The sequence below is a fragment of the Mirounga angustirostris genome, unplaced genomic scaffold, assembly GCF_029215605.1.
Source record: "Mirounga angustirostris isolate CCGP_5_RB_7025 unplaced genomic scaffold, mMirAng1.0.hap1 SCAF_5, whole genome shotgun sequence".
NCBI classification, from domain to species: domain Eukaryota; kingdom Metazoa; phylum Chordata; class Mammalia; order Carnivora; family Phocidae; genus Mirounga; species Mirounga angustirostris.
In genome coordinates, this window is record NW_026991713.1 from 69,987,348 (window position 1) to 70,006,279 (window position 18,932).

The window sequence follows — 18,932 nt, forward strand, 5'->3', positions numbered from 1 at the left end:
CATCCCTTCTAAAAAAAACTGTTTTGACATTGAGTTATGGTTATGAAAACCTAAAACTTGACTTTTTCCCTGCAATTTCATCTGCATTAATTACTATAGTTTCTAGCAATTTCACTTGTAGGTAGTATATATGCAAGAGAATTGAAAACATATTTGGAGAGAAATTGTAAATGAATGTTCATAGCAGCATTATAATAGCCAAAAGGTGGAAAACAACCCAAATATCTATTAACTGATGAATAACTAAACAAAATGTGGTATATCCATCCATTATTTGGTCATAAAAAGGAATGAAGTGTACTGATAAGAAATGGAGGGTACTTAGGTGTACTACAGTAGATGAACTTTGAAAATGTATTCAAGGGTTAGACTGAAGGATGTCAGACTTGAGAGACCACATATGATTTCATTTATGTGAAGTATTTGTAACAGGCAAATCTATAGAGACAGAGGATAGATTTGTTGGTGCATGGGTGGCTCAGTTGGTTAAGCATCTGCCTTCAGCTCTTGTATCATGATCTCAGGTCCTGGGACCCATTTTAAAATGTGCCATCTGTGCCCCACCCTGTTCGCAGAGATTCTGATTTAATAGTTCTCCTATGGGGCTCTCTGGGTGATTTCGCTGTGCAGCCTGGGTTTGAGATCCTTTGCCCTAGACTGTTGGCATGTGTGAGAGGTATGATCAGAAATCTTTGCAAATATGAAATTTCATAGACCTTTTGCTGTAAGAACAGTAACATATAATTGAATTTATAGCAAGAGAAAACAGAGTTACATGGTGAGGGGACATGAGGTGACCTAGTTTAGTGACTCACCCTGATTTCATACTTGCTTTAGTATCCAGGCCTCACTGCAGTGAATTTCAAACTAAACTATTGTTTTGAAAAGTAGTAACAATGAAAAGCATACTTTTTGTAAGGTGAGGTGTTACCGCTGTTGTTAACTGAGCTCTGACCTGCAATCTAAGAGGAAAGACTACACTTAATCCTCCATTTTAGCTTGTGTAATACAGCGAAACGAAGATAAGGTACATAATGAAACTGAGCCATGGATATCAGCGTGCTTGCTTGCTTGCTTTTTTTTTTTTTTCACTTTAAAACACCATACAACTAGCTTGGATTGAAGATTAATTTAAAAGCCTTCAAAGATCCTCTCTTCCTTTTCTGTCAGCATTTGTGGCATTTTAAATTTGCTCCAGGATAAGCAACTGTTTTGTTTGGCTGAAATGGATTTTATTCTAGGGGGATCTGTGTAGTACACAAAGGAAAGTTTTAGAAGTATTCCCATATTTTCTGTGTCATCTGAGGAGGGAATTTTAATATGTTTGGAGAGTTCCTGACTAGGAAATGGTTTTTCAGTCTGTACTATATTCTGCCTAATGGTTTTAAAGTCCTATTTAAAATAATGGTACCTTAATAAATAAATAATAAAATAAAATAATGGTACCTCGAATAAGGGAGAAATTTCCAAAACTCAAGTTACCTTAGCCATATTGAATTCGCAAAATTGGATTTGCAGTTTTGTTGCCATAAAATAGAACAGTAAGTTATTATGTTAAGTAAATTCCTTGTTAGTTTTAAACCTAAATACTCACATAGGACTCTCTATTTCTGTCTTACTCTGTTAGGTGTAAAGATTTCTCTCTGTGTTACTGGAATCCCTATTGGATGCTGCCCTCTGATGTTTGTGGAATGAACTGCTTTTGGGAAGCGGCTTTTAGGTAGGCACCTAAATTTAATTGGTAGATCAGTGTAGGTAAGATTAGATAGTACATAGTAAATTTTTGACTGTAATAGGACACAAAAATGTTTCTTTTCCTGTAATTTAATATTTTCTTACAAGCAAATAACTCATTTTCTGATTGGGTTTTCTATTTATCCTACTTTGTAGTTGTTATAACTAATTTGTAGTATATACTGTGTATAAATGCTCTAACTTGTTTTTAGGTGTTATTAAGGTTAACTATTGTTCTTAGGAGCATTTATGATATAATTTTAGGTAACTGGGTGATAAAGTATTAAACAGGTGATAAAGATAGACTTCCCTTGACATTTACAAACATATATATGGCATTTATCTACTTTAAAGCTGCTGAAAAAACATTTTGTAGGTGGTTGGGGATAATTGAGGAAGGATATGTTGGTTATTACCAGAGAAATTGAATGTTGAGGAATGAGAGGATAAAAATAAGTGTTTAATGAAGGGGCAAGTATTGATATGACATTGTTTATTGAGCTTGTATGTTGCTCAGTAGTTTGGCTTTGTGCATGGCTCTGGATAATGAAGGCCTTGGATTCTGCTCTCACCTTCAGTGAAAGCAGTGTTGATAGGAATGGGCTATCAGACTGTCTCCGTGGCCTAGTGGCAGGGGATACTGAGGCAGTAGCCTGAAATGCCTTTCTAAGAGTAAAATTTCTTTGAGAGACACCTATTTTTACTGTCTTTATGATTAATTTAAATTTTAATTCTACTTACTCTATTTGCTAGGCACAGTGCCAGGTGTTTAGAACCAGACTCTGAGTCTAGTTAATGTGGCTCCATCCTTTTGGGGCTTGCATTCTGTAGGAGCTTCACACTAGTAAACCTGAGATAAAGATAGAGGGTGACAAGTTAAAGCTGTGATGATGGGAGAAACAAGTGAGTCATCAGGTGGGATCATCTAAAGGCATTGGGGAAGGCTTCCTGGTGGGAGTGACTGCGTGAGGAAATTAGGCTCAAGGAGAGGAGATAAAGTATTTTAGGTGGGAAGAATTACATTCTTTATATATATTAACATTATATATTTTTATGTTCTTGTATTCCTGATACATTATACATTCCATGAACAACCGGGAAGGAATCATTGAAATCCATTATTTTAATTATATCTCATTGCTATGGAAAAGATTGGGTGATTGAAATTCTAATACGAATCAATTAAATCAGATTATTCAAACTTCTAAAAACTAAGATAATATTATCCTTCAGCTTGTTCATAAATTTGGAGAATTGGAGCTCTATATTTTTCATTCTTACAAAAGTTTGCTAATGAATAGAGTATTGACAGCTACCATTTTGCTATCTCCAGCCTTGTGACATAAATCTACTCACTCTGAAGACTGGGTAAGCTTGAAAACTGTATACCCTCATTTATACAACCCATGTCCTTTTGTAAGTTACAGCATGAGTAATAATCTTCCCTCCCCCTCTGCTGAGTGCAAGAGTACCCCAGGGAAGTTCATCTAGTCTGAATCCTGGAGCCTCTGTTTATTATTTCTCTTGTTTTGGCTTCTCCAACTCATTATTTTCCTAATGCTTCCAAGTATTCCTTGGAAGGAATTACATGTGGATGGATACATAATGGTATAAACCCTTGTGCTAGTTACTTCCCTAAATTTGAGGTTTTAAAAGTTAAACTTTTCTGTTGCACTCTCTACTTGTAATATTAAATCCATAGTATGTATCTGTAATGGTTTTGTTATATGTATCAAATCATTCTGTAAAATCTCTCAAACTTAGTTCCTTACTTAGAACTTAGGATCCCTCACATTTACTGTTTGAACATGGAGACAAGCCAGGATGCCATACAATTGCCATATCGTTTTCACCCTGCATTGCAGTATTAACTCTAATTAGCACCTTAGTTTTGCATAACTCTAAGAGCTTGTCTGCCCACCTGGTAAAGCTTCTTTGAAATTCCCAGTTACTACCAACCTTAGGTCCACATTTTGCCAGGTCCCAGTGGGCCCTTAGCTGGCACTGTTTTCTTCCCAGGCCTGTCCCTGCTTTCCCAGTTGGAATTCTTTATACCTTGTGACTTTTATTTTGATCAAAGCTCATCTGGGGGATTATTTCCTCCCAATTAATTTACAGTGAACATAAAATAACATAAAAAAGAAAAACTGCTTTTGATGTGCATAGGCGTTTAGTAATTTGTATCTGCATTTACTAAGTCATTTCCTGACCAACCGAATGCCTCCCAGCAGCTTGTCAGAATGCTCACACCTCTCCTGTCTTTTCTGTTCTTGAAACAAAACCAAACAAAATTTCTACAACAGCTTGCACTCAACTTTTTTTCTTCAAGCATTCATTGTTTACTCTGTTTCTCTTCACCAGCAAGACTTCTTTTAAGAGTATATACTTACGGGCGCCTGGGTGGCTCAGTTGGTTAAGCGACTGCCTTTCGCTCAGGTCATGATCCCAGGGTCCTGGGATTGAGTCCCACATCAGGCTCCTTGCTCGGCGGGGAGCCTGCTTCTCCCTCTGACCCTCTCCTCTCTCATGCTGTTTCTCTCTCTCGCTCGCTCTCTAATAAAAAAAAAAAAAAGAGTATATACTTACTTCACACCCTTTAACAACAACAAAAGACCTCCCGCCTCAACCTGTGTGAGCAGCACTGGTTATCTGACTAACCCCCGTCCCCTACTGTGAAGTCACCGTTGACCTCTGAATTGTTCTTCTGGGGCCCAGTCTTACTTTTTTGGGTCCCTTTGACACTGGTTACCACTTCCTCTTTCTTTCGGCTCTGTCAGTCTCTGGCTGTTAAGACCAGGGTCTCAGCTACTTGATCTCTCTGCTTCTGGACTCCTCTCCTTGTCCTGACTCCTTCATATTAATGTTCCTTAGGACCCTGCTCTCTTCTCTCCCCACTCCCTGGATAATCACAGATAAGCTTTTATTTATTTATTTTAAAGATTTTACTTATTTGAGAGAGGGGGAGACAATGGGCACAAGCAGGGGGAGCAGGAGCGGGAGAGGGAGAAGGAGGCTTCCTGCCCAGCAGGAAGCCCGACACAGGACTCAGTCCCAGGACCCTGGGATCATGACCTGAGCCAAAGGCAGCCATTTAACTGACTGAACCACCCATGTACCCCAGATAATCTTTTTAACTGATACCTCTACTCCAGAGCTCTTTTCTGAGCTCAAGAACTGTGTTTCCATCTGCATTTTGGTTATTTTTTTAACTTGCTGATTCAGATGCCTCAGACTCTCTTGTTTAAACCTGAGTTCATGGTTAAATCTGATCTGGCTTCTCACACCTTCCCTCATGTGTGTTTTGTATCCTGGTTTATGATTGACTTTCTTCATGTCAGTCCACAGTGACTCTTCTACCTAGCTTCTTTCACATTGTTGCTCCTGATAGCCTCTTCTTCCTATTCCCTTAGTTATTATGCTCATCACTTCTTATCCAACGATTTTCCTTCCCTACCCACTGCTTCTCCCTTCTCAGTATCCTCTATGTCACTGTATTCACACATCTCTTGTGGTTGTGAATCTTCCAGACTGTTGGCTTTGCAGAGAGATACCATGTGTTGTTCATCATTCAAGCCCCATGCCGAGCAAGGTGCTTGGCAACCAGTAAATAGCTAATGATTTTCCCCGGCACTTTCAGACTATTTTTGATGTATGTATAGTGAGCTTCCTTAACGATCTTTTTTTTTTTTTTTTTTTCTGTTTAAGCAGTTACCATGCTTTCCCATTAAATCTTTTGAAATTCTGTCTTTTGCAATCGACTGTAAATTGTATGAGGTCAGGATTGTGGCTTTCTTGCTTATCCCATGTCTAGCATATGAAAGAAGTTCAAATATTCATTAAAGAGAATGAATTATATTACTAAATTGTGTTCTTATTATTCTTATTATTAAAAGTTATATGGATTTAAGTCTGCACTAGCGTTGTGTGAATGTATAGGTGTCACCATGACCTTAGCATTATTGGGAGTTATAATTTTAGCATTTATTAGAGTAAAATGATAGAGTATTACTGATTTATATTTTGTTGATTATTTGCTGAATGTATTTCCATAATTGTTGAGCTTCTTTTGTTCTATATATTTTCTGTATTGATGTTTACCTCTTAAGTTTTTTAATGCTTATTTTATGATCTCTTAGGATAATATATTCTGTTTTTGCCATTGATTACAAATGTCTTCCTGGTTTCAATTTTTTGTTTAGTTATTTCATTAAGCAATCTCTCTCTCTCTTTTTTTAAGTAAGCTCTAGGCCCAACATGGGGCTTGAACTCATAACCCCAAGATCAAGAGTTGTACGTTCTGCCTACTGAACCAGCCAGGTGCCTACTACTACTACTAATTTTAGTAGTATTTAAAAATTCTCTTTTAGTGTACTAATTTTTTTGTGACTTGAGCTTTTAAAGTATTTAATCTTTATGATGGGAACCTGAAGATTTTTTCAAGTGTTATATTTTGTTTCAAAAGTGATTATATACAACTATTTTTTTATTTTATTTTTTTTATTTTTTAGGATTCATACATTCGACAGAGAGAGAGAGAGTACAAGCAGGGGGGAGCGGCAGGGAAGAGGGAGAAGCAGGCTCCCCCTGAGCAGGGAGCCTGATGTGGGGCTCAATCCCAGGACCCTGGGATCATGCCCCGAGCTGAAGGCAGTTCCACCCGGGAGCCCCTATACCACTCTTCAAAGTAGTTTTTTACCTAGTATGATAATTCAACACTTTTTTTTTATAGTAAGAGGTAAAATATTTTGTTTTTAAGCTATACATTAAGGAAATTGCCATTAATGTTTCTGAACATAGTTTTCCATTTTGTTTAACTGCAAGTTTTTAAAGATGGTTCATAGCAGTTACTTTTTAGTTGAGGTGATTGTTACCAGAAATTTAATTTGGCTTAACTTTGCATACTTCATTTATAATGCTAATTCTTGGCCTAAATATTATTAAACATTGTTTTCTTTTATAGAGAGAACGCTAGGCTGAAAGAACACCCTGAAAGCTTTTTGTGCTGTCTAAATAAAAAAAGACATTATTATGATTCCTTCATAGTAGAAATGTTATTTAAAATAAGTCTATTCCTAAGTTTTAGAAATCTGTTAACAGTGTTTGTATTAGAATTTATCATCTATAATACTTTAAGTATTAACTTTTTTTTTCTGATTTCCCCTCGGAACTTTTTGCTTTGGTAAGTTTCAAATCTGCAGGGGTTACAAGAATAGTACAGTGAGCACACTCACTACCTACTGTTCACTAGGTATTGACCTATTATTAACATTTTGCCACTTTCTGTTTTTGGCTGAATCATCTGAGAGATAGCTGCATTCGTTATGATATACACCTAAATATTCAGCATGTATCATCTCATAACAGAAGCATTCCCCAATATAATCATAATAAAACTGTCACTTCCAGTTATTTAACACTGGCAGAATATATATTCATATTTCCTTATTTTTCTTTTAATGAACTTTACTTACCCCCCCCCCCCCCCCCCGCATTCAGCTGTGAGATCTATTTATAGTCTCCTTTCTTGTAGAACAGTTCCCCAGACTTTTTTGGGGGGGGGTGGTCATGGTATCTTTCATGACATGATATTTTTGTTTTGTTTTTGCAGAACGTTCCTTTATTTGGATTTGCCTGTCTTTCCATTATTAGATTCTGGGGCAGGAATTTGGGGCAGGAATACTGCATAGGTGATACTGTGCTCTTCTTTGGGCATGCTCTCAGGAAGCCTCTGTCATAAGTTTAACATTTGTTAACTTTGATCATGTGGTTAAGGTGGTGGTGTCACATTTCTACATGTTAACAGTACCTTTATCCCCTTTGTAATGTGTGGGGATAACACCTTGATACTCTGTGGTTGTAGCAATCATTATTCTTGTTCAAATCATCGGTTACAGTGATGATTGCAAAATAGTGATTTTTGTAATTCTGAATTTCCTTCTACATTATTGGCTGATATTTGTGTTTAAAGAAGGGTTTCCGCCTTCCCCCTAGCCCCTTTATTTAGTATCTTTTTAGACCTACGGATTCATTTTCTTTTATGTGTTATCATTCATTACTGTCATAATTCCTGTTGATGCTCAGGTTATGCCATATTTAGCCATGGAAGCACTCAGGTATTATCTTTGAATTATCTGTAGAATTTCTTCTAATCATACATCTGTAGAAAAATAGGTTTGACTTAAAAATGACCTTTTGGATAATATTTCTTTAAATCCATACGGACTTTCCTCTTATTCACGCTGTGATTAAAATATAGCACATTTTTACAGACCAAATTATATCATTCAAGATTTGTATCATTTTGGCATCAAAATTACTTGAATGGCTGCTTCCCTATATCTTATTAGAAGGTTTTAGTTATTCCTTCCTCTAGTGGTGGAAGATTACTTTAGAATTTTTTAGGTTGCAATTATTTCCTATTCTTGGGGTCTAGGGACAGGGTGGTAAGCAGTGACATCTTTAAAATACGGTTTATGGTGTTAAGAGTCTGTACTGTATATAATGTTTTTCTAAAAAGGGACATATAACCAAAAGGTAGTTGACAATACTCCTTCCATAGAAATAGGTGGAAGGAGTGCTGGCAGTGTGACTAAAACAAGTCTTGCTAAAATGCTTGGGAGGAGTCAGATCTGGTACTGATTTTAGAGGGATTTTTTTCTTTTTTTTTTAACCCGGAAGAACATTTCACTTCTTTTCTTTCTTTTTTTTTTTTTTAAAGATTTTATTTATTTATTTGAGAGAAAGAATGAGAGAGAGAGCACATGAGAGGGGGGAGGGTCAGAGGGAGCCCGATGCGGGACTCGATCCAGGGACTCCAGGATCATGACCTGAGCCGAAGGCAGTCGCCTAACCAACTGAGCCACCCAGGCGCCCATTTCACTTATTTTCTTAAGAAGGTTTTATTATACTTGTCTTTGTGTGGAGAATTCTATGCAAAACAGCACATGACTATTGTAGCTTACTTTTTAAATCTCTGGGCTTTAGCTTCGAGGCAGGATCTAGTTATGATCAGTTAAGCAATCCAAGCCCATTGCCAATTTTAAAGTCTTGGTGTGGAGGCACTTACCTGAAAGATGAGATAATTTAGAGCTTTGTGAAATTGTTGTGTGTCTTGATTGCCTTGTCTTTCTTTAACTTTTATCACTGTGGCTTCCACTGCTTTGAGATGAACCGGATATACATTACCTTGCTCTAGGTACAGAGGGCGTAGATAGTCTCCCCTCACATAGGGTTTCAGTGTTATAAACTGAGGGACTTAACAGAAAAGAGGGAAACAGAGGGTGCTGCCAAGGGAGGAGGTACTACTTCTTTCTAATTGCTGTCAATGGAAAAGAACAGAGCTTTAAAAAGACAGGCTATTGCTAACACCAGATTGCTAACACCATCTATGTGAAGGAGGTGGCACAGCAGGTGGGTGGGGAATGGATAAACTGTGGTAATTCTGAAACAAATGATGTTTGCACAGTTGGATAGACATATGCAAAATTAGGCAATTGTTCCCTACTTCAGACTATTCATAAAATTTAATTCCTGGCAGATTAATATAAATTTTAAAAACAAAGTATTGTATCTTAGTGGTAATCTTAACCTTAATGAAGAATGAAATATCACCACCGTTTCTGATATAGTAAATAATGCTTCTTGCAAGAATACCACTTTATATGTGACTTCTTCATTTAATACCATTAACAGAGTGGTGTAATAATATGTAACTTTATGAATCGTCTGGGGAAGATTTCTTAAAAACAGTTCAATTGTTTTAAATAACCTCGTTTATAGACTCTTTGGCCCTTTAGCCTGAACAAAGGGTTAGTTACCAGAGTATTGAGTTTAAGTTTTATCCTTCCAGTAGAAGGATCAGGGAGGAAATGACCCATGTGTTTTCTAGACGATAAGTATTTGGGGTCAAGAGCTTTTCAGCTCCCCTGCTGAAGGCCGACCATTACCAGTACTCACATAAGTGAGAAATGTCCCTTGTAAGAGAAGTGAACCCGTTTTCAGGCCTTAGGAGCCCGGTCAGACCAGAAAAGCATCAGTTTCAGACAGCTATCTTAATACTTTATCTCCAGGCTCTTAGCAAAACAGACTTGTTAATAGGAAGGGATAGATCCACAATAAAAGCGGGAGCATGATTTTTTTTATCCTATTAATATAAAATAATTACACTTGTTTAATGTTAAAACATTGAGATGTATGAATTTGGCATTCAGGTATGTTTTATATAGTCAGTAGTTTGTATTTAATGTTATTCCTCAGTATGATTTTGTTTTCTCATCTCCTGGTCAGTTGAGGGATGACCCATGAGCAAGAACAAGATTTTCCTCAGAAAATAGTTCTGTTTCACCTTGACACATGTACATGTGAATACTCAAGATTACAAAGTCCTATGTTAAGGAATATAACTACAGTTGATTTTAACTTTCAAATTTAAGAAAAATGATTAATCACTCATTCCCGCTATTGCAAATCTCAGTAATGTATACATACAACTGTTAATGTTAAATAATGTAATTTCTAACCCTTATACATTTTACGGAAAGGATCTCTGTAAGCAAGAACTGAATTAAAGTCAGATTTTATGTTTTTAGTTTAGAATGTTTGTACTTTATAATACCTTAATGTGTTACTAGTTTCGTTTTATGTTGTCTTCCATTCTTCTGTTCTTTTAGCTGTCAGTTCCAAAATGATTATTTTATGCCATAATTACAGGTGAAATCTGAATTTAATATTACAAATGGGTTATTTTATTTAATAACAGTGTAGTCACACATAAATAATTCTGTTCTTTATATGCTAGTGAATTATTATTAGTTCACTATTAAGATGCAAGGGTTTTGAAAGGGTCCTTAGGCCCGGTGTTGTGCACTGCTGCTCTCTATTAGAAGAAGGGTCTGACATAGCCTAAGCCAATAACTTGCGTTTAGGGAATCTTTCCTTCCAAAATCCATACTGATGTGTAATTAGTATGTTTTAGACCACCTCAGAAATTTTTACCTCTCACTGATTACTTGGTGGATGGAACTGAATGTTTATAGGTGAAAAAAGTTATGTGAAGGAAACTTTTTCCTATAATTAGTATGGTTGAAGATTGGGTATAATACTGAAATATTTATGGGTGAATTTATGTCTGGGTTTGCTTCAGAATGATCTGTTGGTTAGTGAAAGGGATGTGGAGAGGGATTTAGATGAAGAAAGAATACCTTTGAATGGATGTTTATAACAGTTAGGAGATGGGTACATGGGGATTTATTCTATTCTCTCTACTTCATATGTTTTTGAGATTTTTTTTAAATAAAACTAAAAAATAATTGAATGGAAGACCTTCAATCGGTGATGCTCCTTTTGTCATTTGGGGGGGTTCCTTGAGAGAATTAAGCCCTAATGCATCTAGTCTGAGTAATGAATTAACTTTTCCTCTGTGTAGAATGGTGCTACTTATGTGCTATTCTTGGGAGAATTGAGACAGTAGTAATTTTTTTTTTGGTTCCTAGTGAGGAACATTGGCTGAGAAAGGCTGGTTGAGGATACAGAAATATATAATTGACTCAACATTGTACTATTGTGTAATTTGATATTTCTATGCTTTTTAAGTAGAAATTTTGAACTTCAGTTTTTGAACATGGTCAAAATACCGTGTTGTTAACATGTTACCCTGTACTAAAACTGTTGGAAAATGTGGTTTTCTTTGCTATTAGGTATAGTCTGAATGTGCAGCCCATTCAGAGAATGCACCTCGCTGTGGTTGCCTGTGGTGAAAGACTGGAAGAAACTGTAACCATGTTGAAGTCAGCTATCATTTTCAGCATCAGACCTCTTCAGTTCCATATTTTTGCTGAAGATCAACTACATGATAGTTTTAAAGGCATAGTAAGTATTTGAGACTTTGTTAAGACTGCAGAGGTGAATATTTAATGGTATACTATCACAGAATGTTGTTTTATTCCTTCATTGAACAAAACTGTTTACTCAGTAACTAACTGCCCTCCTAGAGTTGGGCTGCCACTTCCATTTAAGAGTCCAGATCTAGGGTGTAAGAGGAGGGTTTGTTTTCGAAAAGAAGTAAGTTGCTTAAAGTCCTTTACCAAGCATGGAGGTTTTATTTCACTGGCTATAGGTCCGGGATGATTTGACCAGAAAATCCTATAGCTTAATTGTATTCCCATCCTTGGCTTGGGAGTGCCTCAACAAAGTGTGCACAAAGATTTTAATTCTGTTTTCAGGGGTGGTAGCTCTTAATTGACAATATGGAAGGAAGTGGCTTTTTGTTTTGATAAGAAAGTTCTTTATTTTGGTTTTGTATTAGTTACAATCAGTTTGGCTATGTTGGCAGAAAACCCAAACTAACAGTGGCTTAAACAAGATAGAAGTTTATTTCTCTCTCACATGAGTAGGCAGTCTATGGTATATGGTAGCTCCATGTCTTCAGGGACTCTGGCTCTGTCTTGTGGCTGAGCCATTTTAACATAAGACTTCTCCTTCATGGTCCAAGATGCTACTCACTTTTCAGCCCTCACACCCATATGTTAACCAACACAAGGGAGAAAGGAGTGAGGAAGGCAATCCCTTCCTACCCTCTATGGATATTTTCCAGAAGTTGCATATGATATTCTTGCCAATATCTCATTGGCCTGAACTTAGTCATGTAACCTTACTGTTACAGCTGTTTGTGAGGGTTAAAAATACATTCTTTAATCAGGACTGCCATGTAACCTCCCTAACAAAAAAATTATTACTATGCAAGAAGAGTAGAACAGATAGATATGAGGGAAGAACATATAAGAAAAAAGAAAATTCACCTGAAATCTCACTACCTTGTGTTCTGAGACAGTGGTAAAGATGATAATAGTGATTACCCCCCTCCCCACTATCTCTGTTTATCTATGTACACTAAGTTAACTTTTCAAACTGATTTGGTTTTTATGCTTGGCCTAACTATGTAGAAAAATATGTATTTGGTGTTTTCTCAAGTTAAAGTAGTTCAAAATACTGAGTGAAAAATACTACTTGTGACCTCAAGTCTTTTAGTTTTCAAACAAAATCTTTGATTCCAAGAGGTATAAGCTTTACTTACTGTTCTAAAATATTTCTAGTGTCTGTATTTTTTTTTTTTTAAAGATTTTATTTTTAAGCAATCTCTACACCCAACATGGGCCTCATACTTCCTGAGATCAAGAGTCACATGCTCTACTGACCAAGCCAGCCAAGCACCTCTGGTGTCTGTATTTTTGATATGTGCTTTTGTAATCTTGATCTCTTTGTCTGGATTGTTTTCTAAAATATTAACTGAGGAATTACTCTTGTCCTCACAGTTCAGGGAATAGCAACAGATTGCTATGGAATGTGGAAACCTTTGGAAGTGTAATAAAAAAATCAAATTATCGTTTCATCTTATATGCAGCTTTAGTGTTTTGTTTGAACGTGATTGCTTGTGTAATCTATACTGTATTTTTAAAAAATTTATTTAATTATTTGAGTGGGGGTGGGGCAGAGAGAGAATCCTTAAGCAGACTCCCCGCTGAGTGTGGAGGCTGTTGAGGGGCTCAGTCCCCCAACCCATGAGATCACGACCCGAGCTGAAACCAAGAGTCAGATGCCCAAGTGACTGAGCCACCCAGGCGCCTCAATATATACTGTATTTTTAAACTTGGTTTTTAACTATTAAAATTCTGAGAATGTTTGGTTTTGCTTTTGATGAAAGTATCAAATACTAGTAGAACATGCTTTTACTGCAAAAAAGATGACTAAATACTAGAATTAAGGAAAAAGTGACTAAGCTTTCCTTTTGAAGTTGATATTGAAAGTATCTTTAAGTGATTTATAACTCGTGCAGGGAAAATAAAATGCTAGTGTTTTAAACTAATAAACAGAGACATCAAAGCAGAATGTTGGAGTTAAAGATACTCCCTTAAACTATGTTGGAAGGCATTAATATTTTTAAAAATTACTTGGGGCGCCTGGCTGGCTCAGTTGGTTAAGCAACTGCCTTCGGCTCAGGTCATGATCTGGAGTCCCGGGATCGAGTCCCACATCGGGCTCCCTGCTCAGCTGGGGGTTTGCTTCTCCCTCTGACCCTCTTCCCTCTCGTGCTCTCTGTCTCTCATTCTCTCTCTCTCAAATAAATAAATAAAATCTTTAAAAATAAATAAATAAATAAATAAAAATTACTTGAACACAGTGATAATTAAAAAAGAGCATCTTCGGGGCGCCTGGGTGGCTCAGTCGTTAAGCGTCTGCCTTCGGCTCAGGTCATGATCCCAGGGTCCTGGGATCGAGCCCCCCATTGGGCTCCCTGCTCGGTGGGAAGCCTGCTTCTCCCTCTCCCACTCCCCCTGCTTGTGTTCCCTCTCTCGCTGTGTCTCTCTCTGTCAAATAAATAAAATCTTTAAAAAAAATAAAAAAATAAAAAAAAATAAAAAAGAGCATCTTCAGCCTATTACATAAGCTACTTAGTTTTTCTCCCCCATGTATGGTTTTTAATAAACTTTATTTTATTATTTTTTAATTTTGACATTTTAAATTTATTTTTAATTTTTAACTTTTAATTAATTAATTTAGTGATTGTGAACTAGTGGGGAGGGGCAAAGGGAGAGTGAGAGAGAATCTAAAGCAGGCTGTACATTCAGCATGGAGCCCAACATGGGGCTCAATCTCATGACCCTGAGATCATGACCTGAGCCAAAATTAAGAGTCGGATGCTTAACTGACTGAGCCATCCAGGTGCCCCATCCTCCTATATATTGTGAATGCTCTGTAGGAAACTTGTCTTAAACTGACTTTGAAAGAATTTAGTGTCTTGAAATGCATGAAAAGTAAACCTGTTCATTATAGATTTTCAGGTCTTTTTGCTTTTTGTAATGAATTTTTCAAAAATTGGCATTGATATATGTTTATCAGTATTTTATTATCAGGAATATCCATGCATATTAAAAATACATAGACAAATATTTTCTAACCAGTTTCATATTGGTCTGACTTTGAGTGTAGACATTTTCTGTTATACATACTTTGGTAATAAAATTAGTGCTTATTTTTTTTGAGTTTAATTTGTTTAGGGATTTATAGGATTTATACATCAGGTAAAGATGAGGTAGGTGAACAACATGCAGGGCTTTCAGCTTTCTAATTTTGTGTTGGTTAACTTTCATTGTGCCTCTGATGTTTATGGTGGAGTCTTTCCAGAATATTATTATGATTTTAAGATTTTGAATGAAAACAAATGGTGGGAAAGAAGAATCTGACTTTCTCTTAACTGTGTACAGCATAACATATAGTATCTTTAATTTTTAGCTTTTTAAAATAATCTATTGGTTTATGATTTTACAGAGAAAATTAAAAATGAAATAATCTAAACTAAGGTTTTTTTTATATATTTTTTTTAGCTTGATAGCTGGTCATTTCTGCAGACATTTAATTATTCATTATACCCAATAACTTTTCCAAGTGAGAATGCAGCGGAGTGGAAAAAGCTTTTTAAACCTTGTGCTTCCCAGAGATTATTCTTGCCAGTAAGTTTTTTCTCTAGTGTTTTTTTTTTTTTCCTAATTTTGCTTTTACACACGAGTTAACGAAGAGTTACATGTAAATGAGTTAAATAAACATACACATGTAGATTTTCCCTTTGAACATTAGGAAAAATCTTCTGATAGAACAAATAAAAGCTACAAAAGAAAATACCTGTTTAAAATGAAAAATGTAAGTAATTTCTGTGGAAATACTATTTCTTACATTTTAATTTATTCAGGTGCTGTAAACGGTTTTATTTCTAAGAAGGAATAGGGTCATCAGATCTTACTGGAGCCAGGTCTGTTGCCAGCAGAAATGCAGTGACAGTATCACCCTCTTGTTGCTCACTGCATTTATACTTTGCGAAGTGAAGTAGATTGTATCATTAAATAGCCATTTCTGTCTTATACCAAGCCACGTTACGCTTTCCAGATTATATTTTAACACAGCCACAAATTTAAAGCATGTGAACTCAAAGGGAAATGGGAACCATTTGTTCAGTGGAGCTGTTCTTTGGTGGTGGTCTCTGGTGATAAACCCTGATCATTTTTTTTTTTTTTTTTTTTTAGTATTTTATTTATTTGACAGCACAGGCAGGGGAGGCTGCAAGGCAGAGGAAGAGGGAGAAGCAGACTCCCTGCTGAACAGGGAGCCTGATGCGGGGCTTGATCCCAGAACCCTGGAATCATGACTTGAACTGAAGGCAGATGCTTAACTGACTGAGCCACCCAGGCATCCCAGATCATTTTTTTTTTTTAATCTGAAAATATTCAGAAGCAAGGTTACCTCTTTTTGAGTTGATTTCATCCACATCTGTAGTAGTAGAAATACTGAATTTAAGAAGCTCACAAGTTTGTGGAAAGTGTATGAATTATGGGGGAAGAAACTTTAGTTACTCGTTATTCTTAAATGGAGCAAAGCAATTCTTAGCATATTAAGATATAATTTACTGAATCCAGGTCATCATTAAGATTTAAAGTTATAATTTTGATCACTGAGTCTGCCTAACCAGTAACTTTGTTGGCATGTGTAAAAAATTTGGATCCTAGGATCTTTCTCAGTCTCTGCTTCCATTGTAAGAGGCACACAAATAAGGGGTTAAGATAGGGAGAAAAAAAAAAAGCCCAAGAAGTTTTAGGTATTTCATGTAGACTTTACAAGTTTAGAACAAAATTTTTATGTTGAATCATTGTTGTATCACATTTAATAAATTTAGTGCTTATTTTTTGCCAAGAATCTGTACTGAAGTTCTGGTATATAGGAATGAATAGAACAGATGGGTTTCTTATTTTTATAGAGCTTATTGTCTGGTGTGGGAGGCAGGGATTAATCAAATTCAATATGACGTTCAATAAACAAATATATTACTGAAAAAACAATACATTATGATAGAAGCCTAAGGTTACAACCATTTCCCTTTCATTTTGTTCTGCATTATTAACAAGTTTAATTGTTGGTGTTGTGATATGAAATTTTCCACATCATTTAGTGATGCAATCTGGTTAAATTCCTAAATGGAATTTGAAACACTAAAATAAAATACTTGAAACCTGTCAAATTGTCCTCATATTTCACTGTTAGTTCTGCATCTTTTTAACCAGATTTAAGTAAATTGATGCTTTATTTTTCTAAGTGGTACTTTTTTTATTACTGAGTTTCTCTTTTTTGAAATAGATTCCCTACTCAGGCTCTGCATTCAAACCACTTTTTTCCCCCCAGCTTGATATTAAATCAGCTGGTGGGGGAAATGGGGTGATTGCAGCCTTGTAGCTGCTCATTAAGGTGATGGCTTAACCTTACCAGAAGGAGGAGGCAACAGTTTTGAAAAGGAGCAGAACAAGGACCAAACTCTTCTCTTTATATTCTTAACTAAAGAGATTTAGGTTAATCTAATAATTGAGTTCTAATACACTGATACATGCAGTAAATTTAAATTGGCAGGAATTGGTTTTTAAATTTTGTGAGTAAGACAGATATAAAAAGTTTTCCTTGAAAAATCCCTGTAGAAGACACATTCAGCATCTCTCAGAAAGTAATAATATAGCCAGTCCTTCTTTAAAGACACCTCTTGTCTTCACCCTTGCTAAGTATATGCACATTTACTTTCATTTGTTGGGAGACAGTAAGCACGAAAATAAAACAGCATGGATTCCAGAGCTAGGTGGTCTGGGGTCCAGTTTTGGCTCTATCATTTACTAGTTGAGACCAAAATGGTACAGTGGTGCCAGCCATTAGTGTTACAGGCCAAGGGAACAAATTCAGAAGATCTTTATTTTATTGTTTTTTTCTGTATTTATTTTAGGAAATTAAGATTCAGGATATAAATTCAGCTAAGTTAATGTTATTTTCCATTACTAAAAACATTATGTCCCTAATCTTTGACCATATTGCTTTTATTTTATTTTATTTATTTTTCCAGTTGTTAGTAGTTATTTTTTTGTTCTGATTTGTTTTTATAGCTTTTGTTCTCTGAAAGTTAATATAAAGATTAGCATAGTATCTCCATATATACTATTGTAAAAAAATGACAGTTTAGGAAAGATTACTTAAAAAAATTAACATAACTTGTCTCATAGGTATTTCTTTTACAACAAAAGCCTTTTTTATGTTTTATATTAAATAAATAGAATTATAATTAATGTTTCAAATATCTCTTCTCATAGTTAATCCTGAAAGAAGTTGACTCACTATTGTACGTCGACACTGATATCCTTTTTTTACGGCCCGTTGATGATATTTGGTCTTTACTAAAGAAATTTAATTCCACACAAATTGCTGCAATGGCGCCAGAACATGAAGAGCCACGAATAGGGTGGTATAATCGCTTTGCCAGGCATCCATATTATGGAAAAACTGGAGTAAACTCTGGAGTTATGTTGATGAACATGACTAGAATGAGAAGGAAATATTTCAAGGTAAGTCACTGATACAGGTAGTTGGTTAACAGTTCTCTATTTTCCTTCCACAAATTGTTTGGTTTCCAATATAGTTTTGTTTTATTAAGAACTAGATTAAACTACTCAGAATTTTCCTACTTATTTAGAATAATTGAAGAAAAGTGTGTCCTGTGGTAGATCAAGCCAGATGTCCTTAAAAATGAAGTAAAATAACAATGCATTAAGTAGTGAACGTCATCTTTCTAGATTGTTATTCTAGGTAATAGTTGTCATTTTGTAGTTGTGCAACTGTAGAACATCTTGGGGGTGACACAGAGATGTGAAGAGCTTAAGACTCTGGACCCTGTTGGCCAGGTTTAAAACTCTAGGACCTTGAGTGAATTTTGAACATCTCTGGGCTTTAGTTTTCTCAAATGTGAGATGAGGATGGTAGGTAACATTACTTACATCATAGGACTTTTATAAAGATTGAATTAGGGGTGCCTGGGTGGCTCAGTCATTAGGCGTCTGCCCTTGGCTTGGGTCGTGGTCCCGGGGTCCTGGGATCGAGCCTCACATCGGGCTCCCTGCTCGGTGGGAGGCCTGCTTCTTCTTCTCCCACTCTCCCTGCTTGTGTTCCGTCTCTCGCTGTGTCTCTCTCTGTCAAATAAATAAATAATACCTTTAAGAAAAAAAAAAAAGATTGAATTAGAACAGTGGCTAACACATTATAAATGTGAGCTGTTTGGGGCTATTGGAAGTTAACATTAAAAAAAAAAAAAATTCTTGGGGTGCCTGGGTGGCTCAATTGGTTAAGCA

At 36.0% G+C, this 18,932-nt stretch overlaps 1 protein-coding gene across 3 annotated transcripts in view; it reads left to right on the forward strand.

Annotated features, from left to right (window-relative positions):
• GXYLT1 (glucoside xylosyltransferase 1) overlaps positions 1-18,932 on the forward strand; it is a 47,227-nt gene that overhangs the window by 7,334 nt on the left and 20,961 nt on the right. Inside the window, exons 2-5 of one of the 3 annotated variants that reach the window (XM_045873618.3) lie at positions 1,628-1,720; positions 11,430-11,601; positions 15,114-15,239; positions 17,901-18,152. In XM_045873618.3, the coding sequence (XP_045729574.1) occupies positions 1,628-1,720; positions 11,430-11,601; positions 15,114-15,239; positions 17,901-18,152 (643 nt within the window). The remainder of the gene's footprint in view (positions 1-1,627; positions 1,721-11,429; positions 11,602-15,113; positions 15,240-17,900; positions 18,153-18,932) is intronic. The other 2 variants (XM_045873620.3, XM_045873619.3) reach the window with 2 other exon arrangements.